General features: G+C 41.8%; 1 protein-coding gene across 5 annotated transcripts in view; it reads right to left on the bottom strand.

The window, feature by feature from the left end:
- The window catches only part of dop1a (DOP1 leucine zipper like protein A), a 28,099-nt gene extending 1,052 nt beyond the window's left edge, over positions 1–27,047 (bottom strand). Inside the window, exons 1-37 of one of the 5 annotated variants that reach the window (XM_019364724.2) lie at positions 26,592–27,047; positions 26,096–26,177; positions 24,787–24,984; positions 24,432–24,613; positions 24,172–24,342; positions 21,700–21,889; positions 21,499–21,597; positions 20,968–21,091; positions 20,007–20,116; positions 19,148–19,262; positions 18,906–19,026; positions 18,342–18,461; positions 17,411–17,528; positions 16,254–16,283; positions 13,038–13,304; positions 10,830–11,352; positions 10,402–10,685; positions 10,165–10,317; positions 9,990–10,090; positions 9,593–9,858; positions 7,377–9,498; positions 7,036–7,147; positions 6,604–6,786; positions 5,536–5,661; positions 5,122–5,256; positions 4,767–4,822; positions 4,516–4,620; positions 4,085–4,151; positions 3,789–3,933; positions 3,296–3,375; positions 1,749–1,858; positions 1,440–1,589; positions 1,113–1,174; positions 748–900; positions 503–639; positions 354–409; positions 74–238 (exon numbers count right to left, since the gene is read on the bottom strand). In XM_019364724.2, coding sequence (XP_019220269.1) covers positions 74–238; positions 354–409; positions 503–639; positions 748–900; positions 1,113–1,174; positions 1,440–1,589; positions 1,749–1,858; positions 3,296–3,375; positions 3,789–3,933; positions 4,085–4,151; positions 4,516–4,620; positions 4,767–4,822; positions 5,122–5,256; positions 5,536–5,661; positions 6,604–6,786; positions 7,036–7,147; positions 7,377–9,498; positions 9,593–9,858; positions 9,990–10,090; positions 10,165–10,317; positions 10,402–10,685; positions 10,830–11,352; positions 13,038–13,304; positions 16,254–16,283; positions 17,411–17,528; positions 18,342–18,461; positions 18,906–19,026; positions 19,148–19,262; positions 20,007–20,116; positions 20,968–21,091; positions 21,499–21,597; positions 21,700–21,889; positions 24,172–24,342; positions 24,432–24,613; positions 24,787–24,924 — 7,076 coding nt within the window. In that variant the 5' untranslated portion in view covers positions 24,925–24,984; positions 26,096–26,177; positions 26,592–27,047. The remainder of the gene's footprint in view (positions 1–73; positions 239–353; positions 410–502; positions 640–747; positions 901–1,112; positions 1,175–1,439; positions 1,590–1,748; positions 1,859–3,295; positions 3,376–3,788; positions 3,934–4,084; positions 4,152–4,515; positions 4,621–4,766; positions 4,823–5,121; positions 5,257–5,535; positions 5,662–6,603; positions 6,787–7,035; positions 7,148–7,376; positions 9,499–9,592; positions 9,859–9,989; positions 10,091–10,164; positions 10,318–10,401; positions 10,686–10,829; positions 11,353–13,037; positions 13,305–16,253; positions 16,284–17,410; positions 17,529–18,341; positions 18,462–18,905; positions 19,027–19,147; positions 19,263–20,006; positions 20,117–20,967; positions 21,092–21,498; positions 21,598–21,699; positions 21,890–24,171; positions 24,343–24,431; positions 24,614–24,786; positions 24,985–26,095; positions 26,178–26,591) is intronic. The other 4 variants (XM_019364725.2, XM_019364726.2, XM_019364727.2 and 1 more) reach the window with 4 other exon arrangements.
- Between the last annotated feature and the right edge of the window lie 232 nt (positions 27,048–27,279).

Genomic DNA, 27,279 nt, shown 5'->3' with positions numbered 1-27,279 from the left:
CACTTCTACCTAAACAAATTATGTCTGTTATTTATTCCCTGACGATGACATGCAAGCTAGTGTCTGTACTGACATCTGAAACTGAGGCAAGCTCTCGGGAGGCAGCGCCAAGGCCAGATCCAGAAGCTTGCAGGCAGAGAGATAGAGGTTGAGCCAGCGTTGACTGTTGTAGGAGGTGGAGAAGCCGTTCCCTCCAGAATAGGTGGTCTCTAGCCCAGCCACAGATGGCCCGGATGTCCTACAGGTGAACAGGGTTTTGTTTAAAAAAAAAAGAAAGAAGGAAGACAGGAGTGAGTTGTCTGCGATGTACATTTACCACCACAGACTAGTTTGTTATAACAAGACATTGCTACCTTGATATGTCCTCATCTGCTGTCAGCTCCTGCTCCATCAGTAGAAACACCTGAACCTGCAACATACAAATGTGTGAGTGCGTCAGTGTGGGTAAAACACAGGCACAGCTGCAGCAGGGGTCAGATTTTATGTAGCCTGTATTGCTAACCAGCTCAGTGATCATGGTGGGCCACAGAGAGGTGAGGTGCTGAGGTGACATGCGCAGCAGCAGCACTCTGAAGAACAGGAACACCTGAGCATGAAGGATGGGCACCTGAGGCAGACGCAAGCTCTCCACGAGACGCTCTGTGGACAGACACATTAGAAGAAAAAATACCTAATAACTTCAGCTGGGCTTTCAGGTGACGGATAATATTAAGGAACTTCAGAGTGGTGTTTTCTGTGTGAGGTTACCTTGTATGTCAGGCAGATATTTCTGATACTGGTCCACTTCGCTGCTGTAGATGGTGAAGGCCAGACGTTTAAGCAGCATGGCCCTCTGCTCCAGCTCAGCATCTCTGTTGGTGAACAGACTCAGGGAGCTGCTCTGGGCTACAGCCACCCGAGCTAACAGGAACACACACACACACACACACACAAACGTGAAATGTGTTATTACTTCACCTGACACAGTCTTTTAGCTTTTAATATCTGTAACATGTTAGAATTTTTTGAGCCGTCAGTAAGTGGAGGGAGGGAGGGAGGGAGGGGATCTGATAAATGATCTGTCAATGCACCCAGTGATATATCTCCAAATTCTAATAGGGAAACTAGCTTACTCATGAGGTCTCTGAATGTGGTCTTGTCATGAGTCATCAAGTGGTCAATGATCGCTCTCCAGCTGCAAAAAATGAGGAAAATTATGGAATAATTTCTACAAGCACAGCTCTGTTATATTTGGCAACAGATTATCTTCATGCAAAAATAAAACATAGTGAAGCTTTTACTTTAAAATCTCTCTCTGATGTACCTGAAGTGTCTTTGTTCATAATTCTATCCCCCTTCAATTGTGATCTCTTAAGTGCATTTCTCTCTTGTAATAACTTGCATTACAGCTGTACAAGTCTTCACCCTCACACAGTTAGTTTCCTCTCCTTCCTACTCACTGGCTGACGCAGGAGGAGTCCATCTGGAAGAAGGTGTGGTCCATGAAGAGGTCGAAGGCCTCCTTCTTCCAGGATCGCCGGGTGTACTGATACCCACTTAGACTGCTCAACAGTTGGATACAAGCCCGGTAGCTGGGGGCGTTGTGAGCGCTATCAGAGAAAAATTAGGAATGATCAGGATGTGAAGCATCCATGCAGACATTCAATGCGTTTTATTATTGATTATTTTTTTAAAAAAGAAGAAAATACATAGTGTTATTTCTCAATGAGGACAAAAGCAGAACAGAATACAAAGAAGCTCATCCACACCTGTGGTTGCGGAGGTAGGGAACTACGTAGTGCATGATATTAACCAGCAGCGGAATCACCTTCTCCTTCTCATCACTATAGAACACCATGTCCAACAGATGAGCCAGCACCTGGCGGATACAGCCAACATTCATTGCGTCATTTACATTTAAATCTTAGTAAATGGGGAAAAACCAAGCAAATGTTTTCAAAAATAGAGAGCAGATAGTTATGACCACTGAGCCTCAACACATGCTTCCTGTGTTGTTTGGTTGCTACGCAATATATGGGTCCAAGCTGAGATTTGCTGTGTCCAATTCCCACAGTATGCACTATTACACTCAATATGTATAATACTGTCCAACTCTGTGTACATAAAAAAGGGCTTGTATGATTTTAGATGCAGTTTTTGGTGACTTCATATCACTTGTTAACATGTAAACCAACCTTGTTTGAGGTTAAAAAAAACAAAACCGACATAAGACAGAGACGGGGGAATCCACCCAGGTCAGCAAACATTTTCATATAACATGCAAGTTTTATGTTCTGATGAGTACCGAAGTTAAAGTTAATTATGATAATGCTTTAAAATGACTGCTCAATTAACTGCTTGACGCATTTCAAGACGAGTGCTGAGTGATGAGACCTGCTTCCAAAAGAACTCGTAAAAGCCATATTACAGCAAAGAAACTTATAATGAAGAGTCCTTGAAGTTGGCTGCCTTGAACACCATCCAACCACTGCACTGCATTGCACATTTTTTATGCTGGCATAGTTTCCAGTGCTTGCACACCTTAATATTCTCCTTGAAACAGCAAGTTTCTCATTCATTACTTTGTGCATATTAACATTTTGGACACAGTAGCATGCTAAACAGCGCCCAAGTTTCTCGCTCTTTGGTTGCTTTATTTACAAACCACATCACACATCAAACATGTTACTGATATAATACATATTTGACTGCATACTTCACTTTATTTCTGCTTAAATAAATGTGTTTTTCACAAAAGTCATGTACACTCCACATTTTGTCCTGCTCTTTTTGCCAGTAGGTACTTTGATCCAAAGAGTGAAAAATACAAAATGACCATCACACTACTCACCAGCTAACAGATGCATAAACTGCAGTGCAGGACATATTTGATAAACTACCTTAAATGCACCCATCTATCTATAAACTGCATCCATGAAGCATGGGCAATATCTGCGTAATGAGCTCCACTCTGAGCTATAAGAGCCAAAACATAAGGTGGCCAATGATTTCAATTATCCACCTCCTCCAAAGCATAACACTTAACTCAGCACACTGATTTATTATTTCACTAATAATGGTTAAAGAGTTAGAGAGGTGGTTATAAATCAGCTCTAAGAAGTTCAGATGGCCCGTGTTAGTGGACCATGGGGGTGTGTTTGATAGCAACAGGCCTAAACATTGCTGGTAAATATGAGCGAGAGCAGCTTGAAGCATAATCAAGACGAACAGTGGAATGAAGTGGCACAGTCACTGACTGATGGCTTGAGAAACAAAGACATGGTTGAACTGAGTCACAGACACTCAGTTGTTTTACCTCGGCCAATAGCGTGAGGGCGTGCACACTGTACACTGATGGAGTGAAGCTGGAGGCCTCCATCACTGTGAGCATTAAATCTACAAAACACACATACCAAACATTAGCAGCAGCTACACAACAGATAATAACACATCCAGGCTGAAGCACCCCAAAACTATTCATATTTCACGTTTTCAGACATGTTAGCTCCTGTGAACACAAGTTTATAAGTGCTTTGCTTGAGCTGAGTTACGTTAAGAATTATTGTCTGGCATTCAGATTAAACCCGAATAGCTACATTTATGACTCTGCTATCTGATTTCACAGAATTACGGAAATCATCTTAAAAAAAAAATCAAGACGAGAAAAGGAAAACCAAGAAACACATTAAACCATCCATGGCAGAAGCAGAGAATGTAGTTTGTGTTGAGGCCAGGCATGTTTAGTGTGACTATCAAGCAACATAGCTAACAGCCTTTTCATGTATGATCGTAAGGTTCAGGCAGCGCACCTTCTACATCAGCTTCCAGGTTGGTTCCATCCACAACGATCTGAGGAGAAGGTTTCACCTCCAGGTTCCTCCTCAGCCACGTGGTTTGCTCCAACGAGGAGCCTGCAATCGTTCCGATGGCCTCCACCACTTTGTGGGTCACGTCCTGAACAAACAAATGATTTTGATTCCCTCAGTATTCTTGTTGTGCTTAATTTGATTGTATCCAGCACGTTATAATCCGGCATGTCTGTAGAGCATGGACTTGTCACATTATTATCTACAATCAAAACAACAGATCTGGCTGCAGTACCTACCTGCAGCTCTCTCTGGTCCTTCTTGTTCTCCAGATTAGGGTTCTTCAATATAAACTCGTTCAGAACTCTGGAGAAGAAAAACAAAGGAGCAAAGGTCTTAAATAAGTTAAAATTAAAAACTGTATTTTGGAAAATCCTGACAGAGACCTTTATTTACCCCAGTTTCAAAAGAAAAGAGACATTTTGTTGAAGGATTCTATCAGAGTAAGCTGTATCTTGTTTGCTTAGTATAACTGGTACTACTTGCCCTTTTAAATTTATAGCATTAAGACTTTCTTTAACTATTTCAAAATAAAAGCCTTCTGGAGCTAAACTGGACAGAAACACAGAAAACATCTTTATACAAAGAATGAAAAAGCAAAGTGAATCATACCACTGTTTACTCAGTTTATGTTTACTGGACTACTGTAGCACCCAGGAGAGAAACGTACCCCAATATGAGAAACTGTCCTGGAGCGGGCAGGCCCAGCTGTATAGAGTCCTTCAGCAGTGCCAACAGAGACGGCCAGCTATCAACCAAACTGGAAACAGGAATCCTAGCACAGAAAGGGGCAATATCATAAATTAAGAGTGGTTAGTTGTTGTAATAACACACACAAGGAAAGAGTGTATTCTATGTATATCGGAATTCAACAGATATGGTGTCTAATTATATAATTATGTGAGGAGGCTGTGTACTCACCTCTGGACATAAGAATAGAAGAACTGCAGCATGCAGACCTCTAGAGAGAGGTGCTTCTGGAAAGCAGAAACAACAGTTATTGTAGTGACTGAACTCTAACTGAAAGATTTCAAGGTATTCTATGAGAAAAGGGATCAAAATTAAAAAGCGCCCCTCTAAAACAAACCATAAAGCCTCTGAAGCAGAAAATCATGGCAACAATTACCACAGTTCTTCATTTTTACTGACATAAATCATAATGATTCTCTTGATATTCACAGGAGTACATTTCTGTCCTAGCATTGTTATGCAAAATTTAGAAGTGAGACAAAAACAGATAAAGACTGACTTGAGCAACAAACACCGAAACACCAACCTTGTCCTTAGCGATAGCAGGCGGCTGTTTCAGGACCTCTTTGACTGTTTGCATAACAGTCTCAGTGCGCATGGCACTGACAGAGCGAACCAGTTCAACCAGCAGCAGCTGCTCTTCACTGGCTACAGGAATCACCTGAAAGAAAGTCATTCAGACTCAATGGAAGAAATACAATGATTTCAAGAGTGTATTCAAATTGAGGCATACTGGACCCTGGTTAAACACTCCTATTAAGAGAAAGAGAACAAATGTGCTGCTCCCACCCTTTAATTTGAAAATATATAACTTCAGCTTGCTTACAGAAATAACCACACTTTGTCATTTACTACAGCAAATAGAAAACATATTTTGTGTTACTTAAATAGCTTCAAATGGAGGCACTGAGACAATCATCCACATTTTAATTGTTTATACCTTATTTCTGACTGGAGTCTTGACCTGTTTCCTCTCATTCCAAACGTAGGCTATAGCTGCCATGAAATGAGCGCCATGATTCATGGAGATCGGACCCAGCAGCTCCAGGATCTGCTGACGGAGGTTCTGTAGAAACAATGCACAAACATTAACCATACTTCTCCCATCAACATCCTATAATTTCAGTGTATCTTGCAGAGCTCTGATTTCTCCATGATATAGCTGCAAACAGTTTACTTCCCTAAAAGTTCTTGGCTCACATGTCATATTCAAATATGTATCACACGCAACTTTCCACAGTGAGCATATAAGTGACATAATAAACTGTTAAAGAACATTTAAACTGGGCCTTGCACTTCGCATATGTAAAGTTGGTTACATAAGTAACCAAGTTATTTAGTCCTAATTATTCCTCCGTCAGGGACACGAGGCCTGTAATAATTACAAGTTATTTCAATTGCAGGACATTTCTATCCCACCTCAGTAAAACATGAAATGTTATCTGCAAGGGGCAAATAAGTATCTATAACTGCAGAAAGAAAATCCTTTAGCACCAATAATGAGATTCAGTTTTAGTATTGCTTTATGAGTTATAGAGCCAAGCAGCAACTGTTCAGGTTAGCTAACTACACAAGGTTTACAGGCTATCTGGCTTTATTTGGGCCCAACTTGCAGAATCTACTGCGTGTTTGCTCATGCCTACAAATCATTGTTTCGATTTAAACCAACTATTAAGAGCAGCATCACTTCACTAGGATAGATCACCACATTAACTTACAGTGCTTGCTCCAGACCTGTCGACAGACCAGATACTAAATAATCAGATCACTGAACAAGACCAAGATAAAACTCCATTATTCAAGTTTCTGGTTGATACTTGGTCTCTGTGTCTCTACTGATGCCAAAGGCATTTCAGATTATCTGTGAAAGAAAAAATACTTCTGAAGGTAAGTTATCTGAAATAAAATCTATTAATGAAAATCTTCTAAAAGTCTTAATATTAGAGGCTCCTTTCACCCAATTCAGTCAATTTGAGCAGTCTAACTATGAGACCACTAACTTATATACCTTAGTGGAACCAAGGTTGATGTTAGATGTGGAAGCAGCAGAGGCAGCAGCTGGCTTGTCAGAGTTATCAGCCTGGTGGAGGACACTCCAAAGGAGGGTGACAGAAGACATGATGGTGTGGAGGATGGACAGGATGCCTGATCGAGCCTCAGCCAGGTGCTTCTGATCAACGTTCACTTGTAACTAAACAGCAGAACATACAGAAAGACACCGAATGCTGGTATACTGCAAAGCTTTAGACAATGAAAAAACAGAAAATGTGCAAAATCTCATTATGATTATCCTCACTAATGTATCAAATAAGGAAACCATTATTCTAAAATACAAGGGAGGCATTGCTTTGTGTAACTGAGTCTATGTAAAGGCCTATAAATGTTCACTGAGGTATCAGAATGCAGTCTGCTGCAATCATGTGGTGCATGATGCCCTCACCTGGTGGTACTGGGAGGTGGGATCCAGTAGGCAGTAATGGATGATGGCTGTCACGCCCTCTAGCAAAGTCAGAATCAGGTCAGGAGGAATGCAGAGAGCCATCCACTGTGGTCTAAAAAGCACGGAGGATAAGCAGTTTAAACATGAAATATTTCAAATGAACAAAAAAGCATAACATTTTACACAATTCTAGAGACATTTTAGAGAAAATGACTTGCAAGTGAGTCACTACATAAGATGGTCAAGGCTGCCCTCTGGTGACTAAGCCATGCCATGGCATTTTACTGCACCGTGCCGCTGATCAGTTTCGTAGTTAACAAGATCCATCTAGACATTAATACCTGGTGTCAGTGATCCCAGTCTCATAGCGGTACTGCTGGAGAAGATTATCCAGGTTCCTGCACAGCTGCAGAGTGACTGAGGCCACAACCCTCCTTAGGACTCTCCCCATGTAGGGTAGTGTGGCTGTGATGAGTCCGATCCACTGTGGGTGCATCTTGCACGCGTGGTGCTGATGCAAGGCCCTGATGACCGAACAAAGGAACATACCCTGTGCTGTGATAGGCTGTCCGTGGAGGTACTGCAGTGATGTCATTGGCTGCTGAGGGTTGACATGCTCCACTTCCCCACCCAGTATCTCAAACCCTGCTCCAGCACTGCCTCCAGTCCCTCCACCTCCTGCCCCTCCTCCTACAGGTTCTGCTCCTTCATCAGCTGGCAGAAGGACCCTGTGCTCAAGCACAACAAGACTCTGCAGCAGTCTGAGCAGCTGGGCCTGGACTGCACTACAGCTGTCTATCTGGTCTTCTGACAGGTTGATAATGCTGTCCTCAGAGAGACCTTCTTCCACTGTGGCCATGTTGACCCCTGCCACCCTCTGCTCGTGCCATTTCTGAGCACTGAATATGGAAGAGAGAAGGCAGTGTAGAACCACCTTCTGAACTTTGCACTTAGAGAGGACATCGCTTATAAAACTAGCAAAGCCCTTTGCTGAGCCACCTGTGACTTTGGCTAGCTCGCTGAAAAGGAGAGTTAAGACCTCCACACTGGTTAACTGCATGGCCCGGTTCCCTGCCAAGTCCTGAGGGCCTGCAGGCACATGAGCAGAGTAATAACTTCTTAGGAAGTAGAGACAGAGTGAGATGATGATCTCCAGGTACATGGCACTGCGGAACGAATGGGAGTGGGAGTCCTGGGAAATGGGGCAGTAAAAGTCTTTGCCCATGACAGAAACCCGGTGACGGGCTAGGAGGTTTTGAAGCAAAGACAGCTGTGGGGTGTAGGTGTTGTTGATGCTGGTGGTGGAGATGGCGCTTACAAACCCTGAGGGAGCAGCTCTAAGCATGGCTGCAATGGCTGACAGGGCGTGGAGTGCCCGGGAAGAGTCATAAAGCTGGAGGTAGAGGAGGACGTGCTGGTAGAGGGGGTGGATGTTAAAACGAGGTGGGGCAGAGGATGATCTGCGTCCTGTAACGCTGACACCCCCAACAGTCATCCCAGAGCCCCCGCTGGGCGAGCCTGTGTCGCTCTCTATCTCCGACACCTCACCTTCCCCGCAGCTGTACCAGTTCTCTAGATCTAAACTATCACCAAAGAAAATACTGGGCGGGCGCAGTTTGTCTGCTTGATTTGCCTTCCTCTGTCTCTCCTCGTCCTTCCTCTTAGTCTTCTTGATCTTTGGCTTTGCCCCTGGAGACTTGTCTGCCAGCTTCTCCATAATTTTCCCTTTAAGGCTAAGCTGGATGCTGCTATGGCTACGTTTGCGAGCCTGAGGGTCATCCACCTGAAGGGTGTGGTCTGGGGTGGCCGGGTTGGAGCTGTCTGGCAAAGTGACGATGGAAGGAGAGGAACTATGGCGGGTAATGCCCTCTTTGTGCTGTCCGTCTGCTGACATATCAGCTGGTGTGATGGTGAGAAATTCCAGTGTGCCTTCAGCCAACATCTCTGGCACAGTCTGGTGGTTGGAACAATGAGGAAGCCCAGAGTCCAGGCGGGTACCAGTGGATGTATCCGAGGTGGTGCTGTCAGTGTCGGTTTGGGGCCAGTTTTCAGGTGGAGATGATACTTCAAGAGAGCCCTCATCAACTAGCTGTAGAACTCTGTCGATGAGTTCACCTATAACACAAGACACAACTTCCTCTATAGAATCCTCAGAGGGGTCATCTGAGGATCCAGGTTGTGGGTCTGAGCCATTTATCATGCTTTTGACTCCCTCTGGTTCCTCAAAGCTGCCATTTTCTGCTGTAGAAGAATGAGAACCAGTGGAGTCTGAACTCTGAGGCTCCCCCTGTTGGTGAGCAGGCTGATATTCACCAGCTAGATGCAAGTTCTCACTGCTCAGACTCATTATGGACAGGCTGTCACTCAAGGGGTTTACAGTCAGGCAGAATGGCTCCATGTCACCCACTGTCAAACCTCGGAGATCCTCTTGTCCAACCCTCTCACTCTGGATCTGACTGAAGTCTAAGGAAAAGTAAGGAGGAGATAAAAGGAATATTTACATGAAGAACCAAAGTGAAGCCAAAGTTCAAAAAGACAGTTAAAGGTTAGTGCTCACTGTCTGAGAAGCCAGAGTCTCTGTTGTAAATGGGTTCTGATGGCTCCCGTTCAGGCGGTTCAGGGAAGACTTGGGCTAAGTGGCGCTGCGCCTGCACCCTCTGAATGGAGACTCGGTGGGTCTTGGGATGGAGCAAGAGGAGGAGGAGTGGTTCGAGGACCCGGGCAATGTCATGTCTTTGAAGGACCTGATTCAGCCAAGCCCGACCAACTGCACTGGTACATGGATCCCAATAGCTCAGGCAGTCCAGCATTATGAAGAGAGATCTGAGGGATAAAGACAACAGTAAGACAAAGGAAAAATGAAAAGGAATTTAAGAAAAAGGTGTCATCAAATCTACTAATGGTGGATACTTTTATCAGCACAATTTCCATATGATCAGCAGTTTCACATATACCTGTCAAATGTGCGACTAAACGGAGAAGACTTGGTGATGTTCAAATCTCGTGTTAAATGCCACAGCACAGAGAATTTAACGTGGGCCTCCAGACGAATTTGCTGAAAGAGAAACATACTTCAGCATGGATTTCTTTTATCTGATTTTTGCCTGGTAATGTGTGCACTATGCTGACCTTGTCCCTGTGCATGAGTTGCTGGCTGATGACATCCTCGCAGATGCTGGAGGAAGGAACAAGGTTGTGAAGCTGGTAGAAAAGTTCCACGCTGCGCTGATGGTGCTGAGGTGTTCCCTCACTCAACTGGTCCCACAAAATCAGAGCCACTGACTGAGCAAAACATTAAATGGGGTTAGAAAAATAAAGAGAAAAAAAGCCAAATAGTTCCACTGCAATCTGGAACCAGATCTCTACCTTGAAGAAATCTGTCTTGTCAGCAATGTGCTTTAGGATTCCCTGAGTGAGTGGTGGCCTGATAACTACAGCCACTCGACCCTGGCTTGGACTCATGGCCTGGGTGGACTCGGAGCTGGCGCCAGATGCCACACTTTCAGCAGTAACCATGGCAACAGATTGGGTAAGCCCAACTAGGTCCATGAGGAGGGATATGGCTACACATTGCAGGCTGAAGTCACTGGCCAGGCAACAGGCATCCATCAGCGTCTGGAGCCACAGCGGGAGCCGGACCTGCTCATTCTCTGTGTGAATGCAGGAGGGACAGAAAACATGTTAAAGACTTAACTAACATGAATTTGTGTCAACAAACTTTCCTTGTTCTTATTTACAATGATGTACAACTGTATGCACCCATTAGTGCATTTATTAACATAGACTGCACCTACCAAGCAGTTCTTCCTGTCTGGGTGAAGACTTGAGATTCCCCTCTGCGATGTAGACGGGGAAACTGGAGCATTCAAGGAAGAGCTGGCAGGCAGCCGTGAAGGCAGCAATGCACTCTTTCTGGACCATCCCAGAGCCCGAGCAAACTTCTGCATGATCACCATTCTGGGAGCTCTCTGAAACCAGGAGCCCTGAGTGTGTCACTTCGCCTCTGTGACCCTCGACTTTGTTCACCTGCCCTGGGATAATGTATAAGGTGATGAGGCGGGAGAGAAACTGCTGGAAGTGCTCAAGGCAGCATTGCATGACTGGTTTGTCCAGAGGTTTAGAATGACACGGGCCTGAGGAGCGACGGCCCGTTCTGACTGTTGAGTGCAAATGAGGGGTGTGCTCTGCCTCTTCAGGAACGTCTCCTTGGTATTGGACAAACTCTGTGAAGCCACTCTCAGAGCGACAGCTGGGAGTATTTTCCACATCCTCGAAGACATCCTCAGTGCCAGGGCCCTCCAGAGTGGAAGGGAGAGTCTATCAAAAAAAAAAAAAAAAAAGAAAAGAAAAAAAAGACAAAGGAAGAAAGATTGGCAAAAATGCAGACATTATCCATCTGTAAGTGGATTTCTTTCTGAAAAACTCTCAGAATTTTTTATTAATGATTTTTTTATTTTTTTCTATACAAAAACAAAACCAAAAAAAGGTATTAAGCTGAATGAAGCGTATAGAGATGTTTTGAAGCATCATCACGGACACTGTCACAACAGACCCACAGCAGATGTAACCTCAACACTAATCAGGAGAAATTACATTTAAGTAGGACATCATAAATTTATCTAATAGCATTTTTTACTCCATAAGGCATTGCAGGAAATGGTAAGACACCATATGGCAAAATTTGCTGAAGTTGCAGTTTTTGCTGCAAGTTACAGAATTTGCTTCTCATTTGCAACTTACTGATATAACTTGGTTTATTACTGATATAACACTGCTCAAGTAACTCAGTCTCCACCTATAATATAATCTAAAGACACTTCCAGGAAGTGCAGTGTATCGTTCATATAGTGAGACTTGAGCAGAAAATTACAGACTTTGTCCATAAGAAATATGCACTCTGTTCAGTAAATAGTCACTGTGTGCTTAGCTATTAGTTAAAATAGTGGTAGCCTTGCAGCAGACACATAAAGTTTATGACTACACTGGTCTTTATATAGTAAGGCTGCGTACACAGCTGCTGGGCCTGACCTGAGGGAGCATCCTGCTGCAGCGAGACTGACAGACTTAAGTTCTTACATTTCTTTATTCCGGCCAACCTTTGGGGGCCTTGAGGCTTCCTGGGATATATTTTGAGTGAGGTAGCGTGTACATTATGGAGCCTGGACTCAGATGGCATGTTTGGTAGAACGTTCTCTATATGCCCCTCAGAGTGGGTGTAGGGGTGGGGCTGTTACAGTATTCAGTGGATGTATGCAGAATGTTTCCACTCTGATGGATATGGCAAACCCCAGAGGCCTCACGAGCTAGTTTATTCCTCTACTTCCTCAGAGGAAAAAGCGAGCCGGGCTCAGCTGTTGGGGAACCATCTTCTGCCTTTCTACTTGTCCTCTTTCAAGCCCCTCATGGGTCTCTCTCTCTCCCTCGCTCTCTCAAACAGTCATGGCCCTCTCCAGCTCTAAACACTGGACTGACTGAACTTTAAATCATGGCTCAATAGGCTTACAAACACTTAAAACAACCAGGTTGTTGGACAGGGACCAGAAGGACCTCAACAGCCGAAAGCAGCATTTGTTCTGAATAGTCTTCAAATGACTTGTGTCGAGGGAGCGTGGAATGGCAGGGCCACCCAGCCAAAGACAGCACAGGCCAGAAGGCTGGCAGGAGGCACCAAGAGGCCCTGTTCATGGACCAGGACACACCATCAGAGCCTAAGCTGATGAGTTTTTGGCCAATAACTTGTAGAGGAAGCCAGTCAAATTAAGGTTTGATCTGTGTATGGCAGCAACAGGGTCTATGTTTTTTAAAGGATCAGAGATTGAACTAAATGATCAACAAAGTCAGAGCTTGGCAGAACACTGACTTCTCTTTTAGTGCTTTATTTTTAACTTTGAATCTCTTTACTGTCATTAACCCCGACACTTTCCAGTTATTATCTTTTTCCCTTGATCAGGAACTCCAACTCCCTTTTACACCCCTGAAACATTTTGAGACATTGTAATCACCTGTTTGTCCTCCGTGTCTCTGTTTTTGTCCCTTGCTGAGTTTGATGGCTTGCCGATAGAGCTGGAGAGGCCCTGAGCCTGAGGGCCAGACGGCAGGGCCAGAGGGGAGACCAGTGGAGGTTGCACCTTGCTGAGAATCTTGGAGCACAGACGGAGGCAGTGGGTGAGCTCTCCGAGGCCCAGCGCCTGCAGGTGACAGGTCAGGGCTGCTACCATCCGCAACAGCAGTTGAGGGAGATGCTCTGTCTGGATTTCTATGTACGTCTCCTAAAAAAGTGCAAGGGAACAAAACAGAACTGAGTTGTGGAACTAAGTATAATTACTGTGCATTTGAAGGGCTTAGAGGGAAACGTGATATAAAGTTATTACGCCTGTTAGCTATGCTGATGCTGGGCTTTAACTCTACAAAATTGTTAATAGAAGACAGTTTGCTCGATTAAATATTGTTAAATACAAATTCATATATACGACTGAGTATCAAAGGGCAAGTCAGTGGAATTTTTGTGTGCTTTCTTTTTAACTTACATGAGGTGCAACCAAAAAAAGTTACAGGAACTGGCCCACAAATATAAAAAAAAGTACCTGATTTAATTTGTCTGAGCTCGTTCATCTTCTTGTGCAGCTCTGGACCACTTCCACTGCTGCTGCTATTTTTATTGGGTCTATGGAAATCCCATAATGACCACCGTGTACGTCAAACATCAAGCTAAGCTGAGCAGTATTCAGGAACCAGGAGCAGGATTGTTATGATTGTTGTTAACTTAGAGTTTGACTACCGACCTGAGACACCTGAAAAGGGACATTCAGTGGAGCCACCCACCACATCGTAATGTTTGTTTACCACTGCAACACAATCTTCGCTCACAACTGGCACTACATGCCACATTATGGCAAGAAATCACCGTTTTGACACACTGGAGGAGATTCAGTGCATCACAGAGGCACAAGTGCAAAGGGAAAGAACAGGTCTTCCTCTGAGGGATCTAAAAATAGCAGCAGCACTAAAAACAGTCTGGAGGTGCAGGGAAAAAAACAATTTTAGACCAGAAAATTTGAATGTTCCTATTTGTTTATGATCACACCTTGAATCAATAAATTTAATGTTGTATTGTTTCAGAGAATGTTCCTATTTGTTTATGATCACACCTTGAATCAATAAATTTAATGTTGTATTGTTTCAGAGAATGACCATGTGCTAATTCTAAAGAAGAAAGAAGTGGAAAATGCTATTTGCTACTGTTTATCTGTTTATCAGTATATAGAATGTGTGTGCATCTTATATAAAGTCTAAATAAGAAAATAAAACTATCAATTCTAAATTTTTTTACACATCAGAACAGGACAGAATTAGGTAAATACAACTGGATACGAACAACACATCATGTCATTTATTTATTTTACAAGCAAATAAGCCAAAATACAGAAGCAGTGTGAAAGCCAAAGTATATTCTAATTTTTAACAGCTTGTAAGCTAGTCCCTTTAAAAGAAAAAACACGAAGAAATAATTTTTTGTCTCATCTGTCTATCAAAATGTGGAGGAATTTTGACCCACTCTTATTCATAATGTTGCCCTAGGTTGTTATGGTTTGGAGGCATCTATTTATGTACAGCTCTCTTAAAGTCACGCCAAGGCATTTCAATCAGGTTGAGATCAGACTGTGATCGGGCCATTGCAACACCTTGATTGTTTTCTTTTTTAGCCAGTCTGTTGTATTTTTGGGGGGAACATTATTCTATTACATGCCCCAGTTTCAGTCAGGCTTTAGCTGTCAGACAGATGGCCTCACATTTGACTTTCCTGAGCTTACCCTATTTTTATTTTAACTCGTTTGCATTTTTCTGTGTAATTTTGAGTATGAACTACTTTAGGACATGTGGTAAATTCCCCCCCCCCCTTTAATCTGTAGTGGTTTAGTCCAGAGCCTGTTTGGCCTTCAGCTTAACCTGTTAAATGCTAATTGGTCAGCTTGTTTATATGTGAATGTGTGATTGGTCCACTTAGATTTCTTCTGTTTCCTGTTTTTTTATTTAAACACAAACTGTTTGATATTTTGTAATGACCCTGATGAAGGTCGTAAGCCTAAACACGTTTGTCAACCAATAAAGTTGTTCACTAATAATTTAAGTTTCGCTGGAGTCCTCACGTCATCAGATATTTGTATTCTCCATGCACCTTGGAAGTAGGTGCAGTTGTGCCAGAAAAAAATTGCTGGATACTCACGTTTGACTCAAGAATACTTTGTTATACAGAGGAATTCATGGTGGACTCAGTGACTGTAAGGTGCCCAGGTCCTGTGGCTGCAAAACTAAATCATCACCCCTCCACCATAGTGGCTGACAGTTGGTTTGAGGTGTTTTTGCTGATTTGCTGTACAGTTACGTTCTAAAAATGACCCGCGATATGTGAAAACAGCAAATCAGCCAACTTTATTTTTTACATTTATTATAGATGTTTTAAGGCTGTAAAACCCCTTGCTACACACTTCATACACTTTTCTCAGACAGGCATGAACATTTTACACTTTTCTCTCTTGTCTAAACACCCTCAAAGTTCAAACCTTACTACTTTGTACTTTGTTTTTTCACACATTGCTTCTGCATTTTGGGTTAGATTTTACTCATCTAAGATTACATTTACCCAGTTTTAAGAGCTGCTAAGGACCATATTATTTTATTACTAAGTTTCTTTTCTTTACCTTTAGTTCAATATGGAAGAAAATTGTAGTTTTGTCATTAAATGTATTAAATCTATGCAAGTTGGAAAGTATTGTTACTCAACACACAGATTTTATAAAACAAAAAAGGTTAACAAAACATATTATAGCACAAGCATTAACTCAAAGAGTAAAATAAAAGGATCATATTTCTTAATAAATATGTGAGCACTGCAGTAGCATATAACTGCATGCATACTTAAGAAAAAAAAAGCACATACACACTGGGCAGTGATTTCATTTTCACAAGATCCACACCAAACAGCCAGGTTAAACTTGCAACACATGTGATGGTATGTCATAATCCATTGGGATCATGTTCATTTCATTTGGGATCAAAATGACATTAAGTGACAACAAGTCAGTCGATTTGAAATGATCAGTCAAAGCAGGGAGGCAACAAAGATGGCCTGAGGGATGTTGGCAGGACGTTGCAGAAATGTTATCGTAGCCTCAGTGAAGCAGGGTGAGGTGAAAAAGCAGGAAAGAGCAGTACTTTACCTGGCAGATTACCCTCATGCTTCTAGTAGGCTTCAAGGAGAAAGAGCAGATAGTTTGAACAGACAGGAGCGAGCAGAGCACGGGCAACACACTCTCACAACATTCTCTCTTTATGCGCACACACGCGCACACACACACACACACACACACACACACACACACACACAAGCTTTTAAACAGGGTAATAAAAGAGTGTGGGATTTCCAAACCATTCAGATTGGAAATTCAGTCTGGACAAGCATAATTTTACAAAGATGCAAACAATAGTTTTGGCGGGAAAATGAAACACACAGGCTTTTTGAGCCTGTGCAGTGATGGCACACAAACACACAGAACAGACAGGAGGAACGCACACACCTGAATGGTGGTCGTAACATCCCACAGACTGGATGTTACAGAAACAGAGCTGAAGGACAAATCTGACAACACGGGTGCAGAATTGTTTATGGTAAAAGTACTTGTAGGGGACATACTGGCTAAAAAGAAAGTATGTGAGCCAAGAGAGAGAGACTGAGACTCAAAGCCCAGCAGGGTGACAAAGTACTGTAGGAGAGAGACGACAGGTTGTGCTAGAGATGCAACACCAAAGAAAAAACCTATTAAAGACAGAAACTAAAACATGAAGGTACGGTAATGAAAGAATGAGCACAGGGTGTCAAAGGAACCTAACACTGCTGTAGTGTGAAGCAGACAATGGAGATACTGGACAATGACAATAACATGTAGAAATGCATGTACAGCTACAGGTCTGCTGCTACCTGTAATAATGGGAACACTCTATACAAAAGGAAGACACACTTCAAACTGCAATGTTTCTGCCATCTATCAGAGTCAGCTCCAAATATGAGCTGGGTACTGCTCCTAACGTTAAGAGAGCAAAGTCACTAACAAATTTGTTTAAATTAAAACCTTGAAATTGTATCTGGTGTCAACACTCATTTAATTTCAGTGATATTGGTACAGACTACAAAACCTCAGATCACTAGCAATAAGTGAAATAAATAAATCTGCAAATGACAAAGTAGCACAGAAAATAATACAAGTGATAAAAAAAAAGCATGAAAATGCTTAGAAATGAGTGAAGGAAAGAAAGAAAGAGAGTGCAAGATTGCAAGAAAGAAAGATAGAAAGAAAGAAAGAAAGAAAGCAAGACTCACCAGGGAAACAATATCCAGCAGAAAATCTACCAGCTGACAGAACTCAACCAATAAGAGCTCAGGAGGATCTGCACTCCCAACATGCTGTGTTGCAGTTGCACTGCTGTTAACTGTCCTCCTGCAACAGGGAAACATATCCATTTAAATGTTAGGAAAATTTTTTGCTAAAATGAGAAACATCCTGTCTCTGAGTGAAGCTGAAAAACTAGCAAAGCATTTGTCACTTTTAGGCTGGACTGTAGTTCCTTTAGTTTCAGTTAATAAAACACCCTGAAAAAGACTCCTGCTGATCCAAAATGTCACAGTGAGAGTACTAATGAGGACGAGAAAAAGAGAAAGATTCTTTTTTTTGCTGGCTCCCTGTGAAATCCAGAATTGAATTTAAATTGAACTTCCTAACTGGTCCTGAATGACCAGACTTATCTCATCATATCTTAAAGAGCTCTTATCAGGCTATTCTCCTGTGGAACCAGCTTGTAGTTTGAATTCAGGAGACAGAAACCCTCTCTAATTTAAAGATAATGCTTTTTGATAAAGCATATAGTTAGGTCTGGAGAGGAGGTGACCTGAACCATCTCTTAGTTATGCTGCTATGGGCTCTTACTCCTTTTCTTTCTCCACCCCCCCCCAAATTATTTGTTTTTTTTTAATCTAATATTGCACATCCTCCAGTATTAAGCACCTTGAAACAACAGCTGTTATGAACTGAATTAGCTCCCACTACTGGCTGAAGAGAGCTTTACCACTACAATGAAAACCAAACAAGAATGAAACACCTCCAGCAGGATTTTGCATCATTATCTCTGAGAAGCACCAAAAGCAAGACAGCAAATTTAGTTTTTAACAGATTTACACTTTTTGATATCAGCACGATGTGCCTTAATTGCCTTAATTGTATTTTGTATGTCAACATTTATCTTAATATACAGACCTGCAGCACTCCTCAAACCAGTGAGCGATGTAGTCCCACATGTAGTACGGCTCAAACGAATTAAACAGCAAATTGGCTGTTTTAATCAGTTCTGCCGTCTTCTTGTTCTCCCGCAGTTTACTGAGAAAGAAGTCAAAATTAGCATCATGTAAATGTATTAACTCCGCAAATAAGAATATTCCATAACAGGTCCAGTACGCTCTGTAGTAAATTCTATTTGTCATTCATTGTCCAGCTTGGGAAAAAAAAAAAATACCGTATACTCACAGAGGGGATCTTATTATCCCACTGACAAAAGTCCTTTCAGCCAAAGTTAACTAATGTGCTGCCTCCTGTCACTGTCTTGCCATTAACAGTCTGACCTCATGTATCTGACTGGATGGTTTAAAGTGATTTATGTATTTAATGTGCTACTTTTGCTGCGTACGCTTTATATTGTAAGTCCATATTTCACTATACCAGTGTCCACCCTCACTGTTAAATGAGCTGACGAATAAATGAGGCTTTATTTATTATCCCTCATGTCTCAACAGTAAAGAAGGTCGAGTAGTGGATCAGACAGACCTGCTGAGGTGTGTGTGATCTTTGCTGAAGGGACTCTGGTTTTGGAGGTCCAGCTCTGTTCTGCACTGTGTGTGCAAAGTTCGAAACACCTCGATCAGAACGTCTTCCAGGATAGCAGGCCCTTGGATGACACAAAGGCAGAGTGTGTGGACACATTCAAAAATCAGACTATTTATATAACACATAGTGCATATACGACACTAATTAGACTTCTATTATCTCAACACTAATAAACTGGTTACCAAGCTCTGGTTTGTCCAGTAGACTGATCAGGATGCGAAATGGCTTGAGGTCATGCATGAGGATGCTCTCCTCCTCTCCGCCTCGAGCCTTGCCCTGCAAAATCCCCACCATTGCCTGAAAAAAATTACCCATGCATCCACGTGTGCACACACACACACACACACACAGTTTATTACTGCAAGAATCATAAAATATAATTTATATTCATTTGCTTTTCATCTTTGTTTATTTTCCATTATGTTTGTCAGAAGCAATTTTGTCTTCACAGTGACGCCCTTCATTTTTTTCTCTTTCTGTATGTGCCGTGTGTGTTTCACGCTTCGTCTGCCACATCACTGGCAAAGCCATGGAACAGACGGTCCCTGTAGTACTGACCGTATCCCTACGGAGGGAGCTCCGATTAACTATCTGAGCAGATGGCGAAGGAGGAATAAATATATATATATATAAAAAAACCAGACCAAAAAAATAAATTAATTAAAAAAAATAAAATGTAAAAATAAAACTGCTGCTGGCTGCTCTCTGTGCCCACTGTGAGCACCAGAGCACATCACTGAGTTGTTTTTAGCATGGCAGGACAGATTACACAAGAAGTGAGCCGTCTTCAAAGTGCTGGCTGCTGGGAATAGGAGCAGGACATACAGTATCTGCACAGCTAGGGAGAGGTGTGGGAGAAGGATAAAGGGGGTTGAAAAAACTGTGTAGCACACAAAAAGAAACAAAAGATTTTCCCCCACCACACTGCAGACATGTCTAATCTCAAGAGACATTGTTTGGGGAATATTTCGAAAATCAGTTTTACACAAAAAACATTTTTTCCATTGGTGACCTGATTATGCAGTCAGCTTGAAAGCTCACCTGGACCAGCATGTCCTTAGAGAAGGTGTTGAAGTAGTGGCTAGCGTGCTCCTCCGGGTTGCTCTGTCGAGTGCTGCGGGGGCCTATTATCACCCCATTGTTGTCAAAGCCTTTAAAGAAAAAAGTCATACACTTAGATTCACATTAACATTCAGAAATAATTTAAGAACACTCAAGCACAAGAAAAGGTGTAAACCCTTTGTTAAAAGAGGAACAAACAGAGGTTTAATCTCTCGCTGAGATAAACCTGTGTGTTTTATAGCTTCTTTTACAGTTAGTGGCTGCTCAAGCATTAGCAATATTTCAGCCTCAAATGCAGATCGAGATAATAAGTGTGACTAGATTAGACTGGGTCAATCTCCAAAATGACTGAATAATAAAACCAAAACAACATAAGTGCTGCTGACTGAATACTAATCACACTCTCCTGTTTACCTCAACAAAAGACTCAGACCTGATTTGTTCCTTCATCATTTCTGACATTCAGAAATGTTTGTATTTAATGCATTTAACATTGTAAGCCTGCACAGTGCTTTAGTTAAAAAGTGTGAGCAAATTCACTTAGTGCCGCCTTTTAATCATGCTGATACTTACCAGTGTGTTTGCCCGCAGTAAGTTGCAAACAAGAAAAAATAAAGTAAGACAACAGCTGAAGCAGATACAAGCTTAATGTATTTTGTTAAAAACAGCAGAAACAGTGTGTACACAGGAGGAGAGTGTGTTCAAAGCTTTGTGTCTCAGGATTCCTGCCACGGTCTGTGAAACTTGTCTGTTAGTCCTCTTGTATTTACATGAAAGTGGATTTAAGGCTAAGAGTAAAGAGTAAGAGTAAAAGTAACCAATTCTTGGGAACCATGCACTTTGACAAATACAGGAAAATCTGGAAAATATCCCTGTATTTCTACAATATTCCACAACTGACATGATGAGTACAAACTGTGATGCATCCGAGTGTCAGTACTGTGTCTGAGCGTGGATTTCGCACCCAGGAGCCAGGCGTAGAGTCTGCGGTTGAGGGACATGTCTCTTCTCAAAACCACATGCAAAGCTGCTGACAGGATCCGGATCATGTCAGGGCGAGTTGCCTGAACACAACACACAACAGACCACAATATTTGTCATTGTGTATTTGTCCCTTTTGCACAGATTATATGGTTTTACACACAAATGCAAAGACAATCAAGGCCATCCTAGCCCTGTCAGATCCAGAAATGTTTTTGAGGTGAAGAATTTAACAAGCAGCGAGCAAGAGTCACCAAGCTAGCTGCCTAAACAGCCTCTTTGTGATTAGATACACACACACACACGCATGCGCAGATGCACAGAAAGACCCAGAGAAACACCTTTAGATTTGAAACAACAAAAAACAAGAACAATAATACTAATGTTACAACAGATATCTTATTATGAGAAGTCCATAGATACTTTAGTCTAAAGTAGACTCAGAGAAACACTGTTATCATACTGCAGAGACCACGCTAATTCCCCCTACCTGGCTCATATGAAAGGGGAAGCAGAAGAGGATCAGGTCCAGAGTGCTCCTCTGCACTAAAACACTGGAGTCCTGGACTGACGTACTGACGGCCTCCACCTGGCAAGAACAGAAACAGAATATTATCCAGCCAGTCCGATCCACATATATTTTTAATTGAAGGACATGCAATGCTGTCATGAGGAATTATCTGCCACGTACCATGAGCTCGATGTCACTACCCATGACATAAAGCTGGTCCTCCATGGAGAGCTTACGGTTGAGGTGCAGGAGTACAAAGGACACCCCGGGGAGACGCACAGAGGGGCTGGTCAGGATGCTGCCCCACAAGGCACTGTAGAAAGCCGACTGTTCCACGGCTGCAGCCACCTTTTCCAACAGGGTGTTGGTTCTACAGAAAGCACAGATGGGTCACAGGGACCAGCCTTAGTAAGCACACACCAACCTTTACCTCTAACTGGCCTGGCGCTAGAAATGATGCAGTCCACAATGCACAGCTGGTACTCAGAAGTAAGTCTTTGTCTACATGAGCATCTAAAAATCCCAAAGTAAAGGGGGTTTATATGAGATCCACCAGAGCCAGGAATCTGAGAACTCCAGAAAGCAAGCGTTCACATTCTCACACTACACCTTAATCATCATATTGCCAATCAAGAAATAATATATATATATTACTAATGCAACTATATACACAGTAGTATTGATAATGTTATTGCTATTTTTTTCCACCAAGATTTAACTGAGAAACAATCCAAGTTAAATAACAAACCATCATAATTTATTAGTCATTACCGAGTCTCCTCTGAAGAGAGCATTCACTGAGACAAAGCAGATAACACGGCCCAATAGTGGTGTAGCTTCTATTGAACTAACATGAAGGCAATATATTTGTGTTTCACTTCATTTTTTGTTTCAGTTAGTTTCAAATGTTAGGGCTTGCATCATTCAGTTTAGCTTTCATTGTTGTTACACTGTTAAGTACTGTGAAAAAAAATGTTGCTTTAGAGTAGTTGTAAACAGTCTCATTGTTAGGTTTTAGTCTTTTTTAATTATTCTAAAATAGTTGGTATGTGTCAGGGGCAAGATACAAGAAGTTCTGAATAAATATTACAGTGCAAACACAACACTGTGGAAATAACTTATAATCATGTAGACAAATATGAATTGTAAGAGCCACATTAAGATGCTTATCTTATTTTTTGCTTTATAAAACTTGCCACCACTAGGGGGCACAATGTTGCCATCTATTAGGCTGGACTTCACCCAATTCAGGTGTTACAGTGAGGTGACCATTTTTGACCGTGTGCTCTTTTTTTTTCTTTTTTAAATCATGCCGTAAGACACTAACCTAATGTAGCCACAATGTCTTTTTTTATTATATGCATAAATATATCCACCAGAGCCTCCTGATAAATCTGTGAAATCTGTTTTCACAGATTTAACCACAATAACAAAGAATCAAGATATGTTAAAGTTATGACTACAGTAAGTTTTCTTTATTTTGAAAGCTTTTTTTTATTTCAGGTAACCAAAATATTTTAAAAAATAATTTTTATTTTTTTGTTTAATTTTAGGTAAAATATAATTTACCTATAATAACCTTGCACACAAGGTATATAAGACATAAGTTAGTTCTTAGGCTATAATGCAACATGAAAGTCCTTTGAATGAGAAAGAAAATACTGAAACAACAACAAAAATAAATAATTAACACAACCTCCTTTTAAAAGTAATTTGACAGAAGCAAAATCTGTTCAGAAATGAATCACAATGATAATGTATATAACTACTAACAGGCTGAAAAGACAGCCGACATTCAGATATGCCATAAATAGGCACATTTGTATTCACAAATATTAATTCCATATAGTATTACTTACTGAGATACTGTAACAAAATGGCACCACCGTTTGCATTGGAAACACCTATGCTTTTCCTACTAGAGCATGCTGAAAGTCTACTATATATCCTGTAGGCCAGTAGTACCATCATAGTTTAACTGGAACTGGAGCGCCCCCTAGGGTTTACTTTGCACAGGATGAATACATTTCTGAACACCTGGCCTATCATTTGCCAATAAATGCTAAGATAGTCTTTTGATTTGATTGAACAAATGAAAAGAATAGAGGCCAAATGCCTACTTTCAGTTTTCAGGACAATCTTAGACTGTTTCAGTGATCATTATGAGACATGAAAATACATCGGTCTAAAGTCCACACTGAGGTACTAAGTCTCAGGCTATCCTCTGTTAGTAATAGTCATGTTGCAATGACTCACATACCTCATTTATCATTCATATGATCTACTATCACTTCCTTTCCACATTAGGCAATAAAATGCTTTCTTGTAATGGGCTATCACAGCAATGTAACTCTTTGAAGCCCAGTGTATTAGATTTGATACGTGTGTTTTTTGAGACTTCTATGTCGTGACTTTTTTTTACCTTTAAAAAATGACATAATTTGCATGACACATTTTTAATGACTAAATTGCGAAAATATGCCTTGTGTAGCAAAATGTGACACAAATTTTTATATAGTTTGTCTAAAGGTTCAAGAAACACTCCATTATCAAAAAATTAAAGATTTCTGGCAGTTATTTCATGGTTCAGTTAAGGGCTAATGTGCACATCACCATCATTCCAAGTGTTGCTTTTTGTGTTCCTATTCTCACCTGTCATAGTACTCAGAGCCCTCCTCCAGACCAGGAAGGACCCCAGTCAATAGTCCCTGCAGGCCTGGCTTCAGGGTCTTTCCCAGGGGCAGGTAGTAGGTCTCATACAGCCCCAGTAGAACAGGCTTCACTGACATAGCAGCATTGGAAAGTAAAGGGAAAAGCCCAGCGCTGTGGAGGGAAACGGCAGATGTTTACTGCTACCCACCTACAAACCTTGTGACTATCTTGCTTTTTGAGATCTGACAGTGCAGTATTACCTATAAAGAAAAAGGTCTTTGGCCAGCCTCTTAGGTCCTATGATCTTGAAGATGATTTCATAGGTCTCCAAGGCCTTGCGGTGGACCCCGCTGGGCAGGGCAGGGTGGAGGCATTGGGCCAACCGTTTGCCTATTGTCAGCTTCTTAGGAACCACTTGGTATTTTGCATTATTCTGCAGAACCTGAGACAGGATTTGAAAACTGACAGCTAGAAGGCTTTTCCGTACAAGTCATAGAACCAAAACAAGTGAAACTAAGGCCGTTGTACAGACCTCTCTGCATTCCTGTTACTTACACTGATGCAGTTAGGCAACAAAGCAATCTTTAGAAGAAGCTGAGCCTATAGGACTCTTACCTTATTGAGTTTGCCCAGTGCAGAGATGAGGTCTGCCCACTCACTGGAGTACTCAAAGTTCTTGAGGGCCTTGTCCACTGCTGCGCCATAATTCCTGTACTTGGAGTCACCGAGCAGCTCCAGTTCCTCTGCATTCATTCTCCTGGATGGTAATGTTATGCTAATGTAAAGCACCAGCCGCACATATGTACATCACACCTGCAATAAAAGAAAGACAACACGAATTGTGATATTGAGCCAAAGTGTTATCCTCTCTGTGCCTCATCATGAAACAAGGAGCCTGAGTCTGCAGTATCAATTAAATGTTCAGATAGCACCAGAGTGGAGCTGGAGCCATTTTATCAAATCAGTCTGACATGAGTAGCCATTATCGTATTTATTCTTAGGAATGAAACATGGCAGCAGACACAGTGACCTCCCCACAAACATCTGCAGAGTTTAGAGAAGGAGATGACGCTGCTGCTGTGAGTCCTACAACGCAATAGTTCAAGAAATCCTATTGTCTAAAAGGAATGGCGTTCCAATAAGCAGATTCCCGAGGCTGGTTAACAGGAGAGGGATGAGTCTGACTAGAAATTTATAAGTAACGGCCTAACCGTGAAATGCCCTCTTGTTTACACACAAGCAGCTGTCAGGTCTGCTCCCTGTGTTACAAAGCACCATACAGGCTGACAAACCACCATTAAATCCATAAATACTGTTAGACCGGGAACAATTCCCTTCTCTTTATATGGCATTTTATACATAAAAATACCCCAAAACCCTAATAACATTCAAAATTTAATACAACATTAATAAGCACATCCTCGCTTTCTTAGAATACACCAAAGCCGCTCTACTTAAATTTGGATATGAATGCATCTGACGCACACATTCATCATATAACTAATCTGAATGTTTTGGAAAAAATGTAAAACAACAACAATGTCGTCAGTATACACATTTATACATATGCTGACCAAGCTGTATACACTAATAACACTGCAATATGCCAATACCTGCGCAATAACACGCATCTTCTGAGTGACATCCTGTGTTTTTTTTCCTCTGAAATTTGTAGTGTAGCAGCTAAAAGTGACAAGTGGAATCAGTGGGAGAAACTGATGTTAGACAAGTCATATATTACATTAGGAGCTATGTGTACTATATGGGTATCTGCACTCGTTTATTTACATCTATAGTGGGTTTAAAGCCACAGACTTTTTCTAGACCAGGGCCTCTTGTCTTGTTAGAGGAGGGATTGTGACACAAGTAGCAATACGTATCAGTGCACAATGCGGCCATTACTAATTAATGTTATTAATCACACCTGTGTTTCTTCTGACGTCACGTCAAAATGCTGCCGTAAAAAAAAGTCTGTAGCCGAACCAAGTATAGCCGTTTTTCTTCACCTAGGAGAAGCACACTTTCACTTGGACTGAGGTAGCTCAGTTTCAATTTCAGGGAAATGTAACGTTACGATAAGGAGTTAGCTCTGAAACCTGGCAGTTGTGCTCTCAGACAAACTTCTGTACAGCTTTCAGCAATGAAAACAACAACAACACCCACACAGTGGAGCAGTACCTCTCTCCTGTGCGATGGTTGCTGCTACCAAAGTATGACAACGTAATGCTACCTGAATAACTACCCCTTTACACACGGAATATTCCCGAAACATTACAACTAACCTCATTACCGTTACTGCCTGTTACATTAACATTCCTGCTAGCAGCCACAACGTCATTAGCCAGGTGAGGTTATTTCAGCCAGCGCAGGTCGTGTGACACTTTATAACGTTGAAATTGAAGAACACATAAGAAGCTTACCTTTGTAGGGCACTGACAAACGACTGTCATTCATTCGTGTATCCCGTTAAATGAGGAAAAACCAGCTGACAGCATCAATAATGAGTCGAAAGCTAGCTAATGTTGGTAGCAGGTTGTTTTAAATGATGGGCCCGGCTACTGTATCAGCCGTTCATGCGAACAACAAATCAGACCCGTTGACAAGATGGCTTTGGAAGCAGACAATAGGTAATTATATTCTACATATTCTTTTTTTTTTTTTTTCTCTTAGGGTTGTCCCGCTGTGTGAATATAACAGCGGCGAGCGCATCGGTGAGCTCCCAGAGCCACAGATACAAAGCTAAACGACTGACAGTTCCCAGACTGCACTGCAGATTAGCTGTACGTCCAACCCAGGGCGTCCAACTGGTCTTCCGCATGGACGTCTTCCGCCTCTTGCTCTGTGGAGTCACCAGCCATCACGACGAAAAATCCAGGAAGTATGTAAGCTTTGTCTTCAAATTAAAAGCTTTGTATTGTATCATTTGAACCGAGTATATGTCATTTGTGTGTGTAGAGTATACATAATTTGCGTTGACTTTTAAATAGCTCCTTACAGCACCTTTTCTCCCTCTAATAACTGTACACAAAAAATTCCACTAGTGCAAGTTTAAAAATGGAGGGAAAATATTCATAATTCACACTCTACTACGTCTCAGAATTTAGATTT

This window comes from Oreochromis niloticus, linkage group LG11, assembly GCF_001858045.2.
Source record: "Oreochromis niloticus isolate F11D_XX linkage group LG11, O_niloticus_UMD_NMBU, whole genome shotgun sequence".
NCBI classification, from domain to species: domain Eukaryota; kingdom Metazoa; phylum Chordata; class Actinopteri; order Cichliformes; family Cichlidae; genus Oreochromis; species Oreochromis niloticus.
This window is presented reverse-complemented; position numbering and strand designations above follow the sequence as displayed.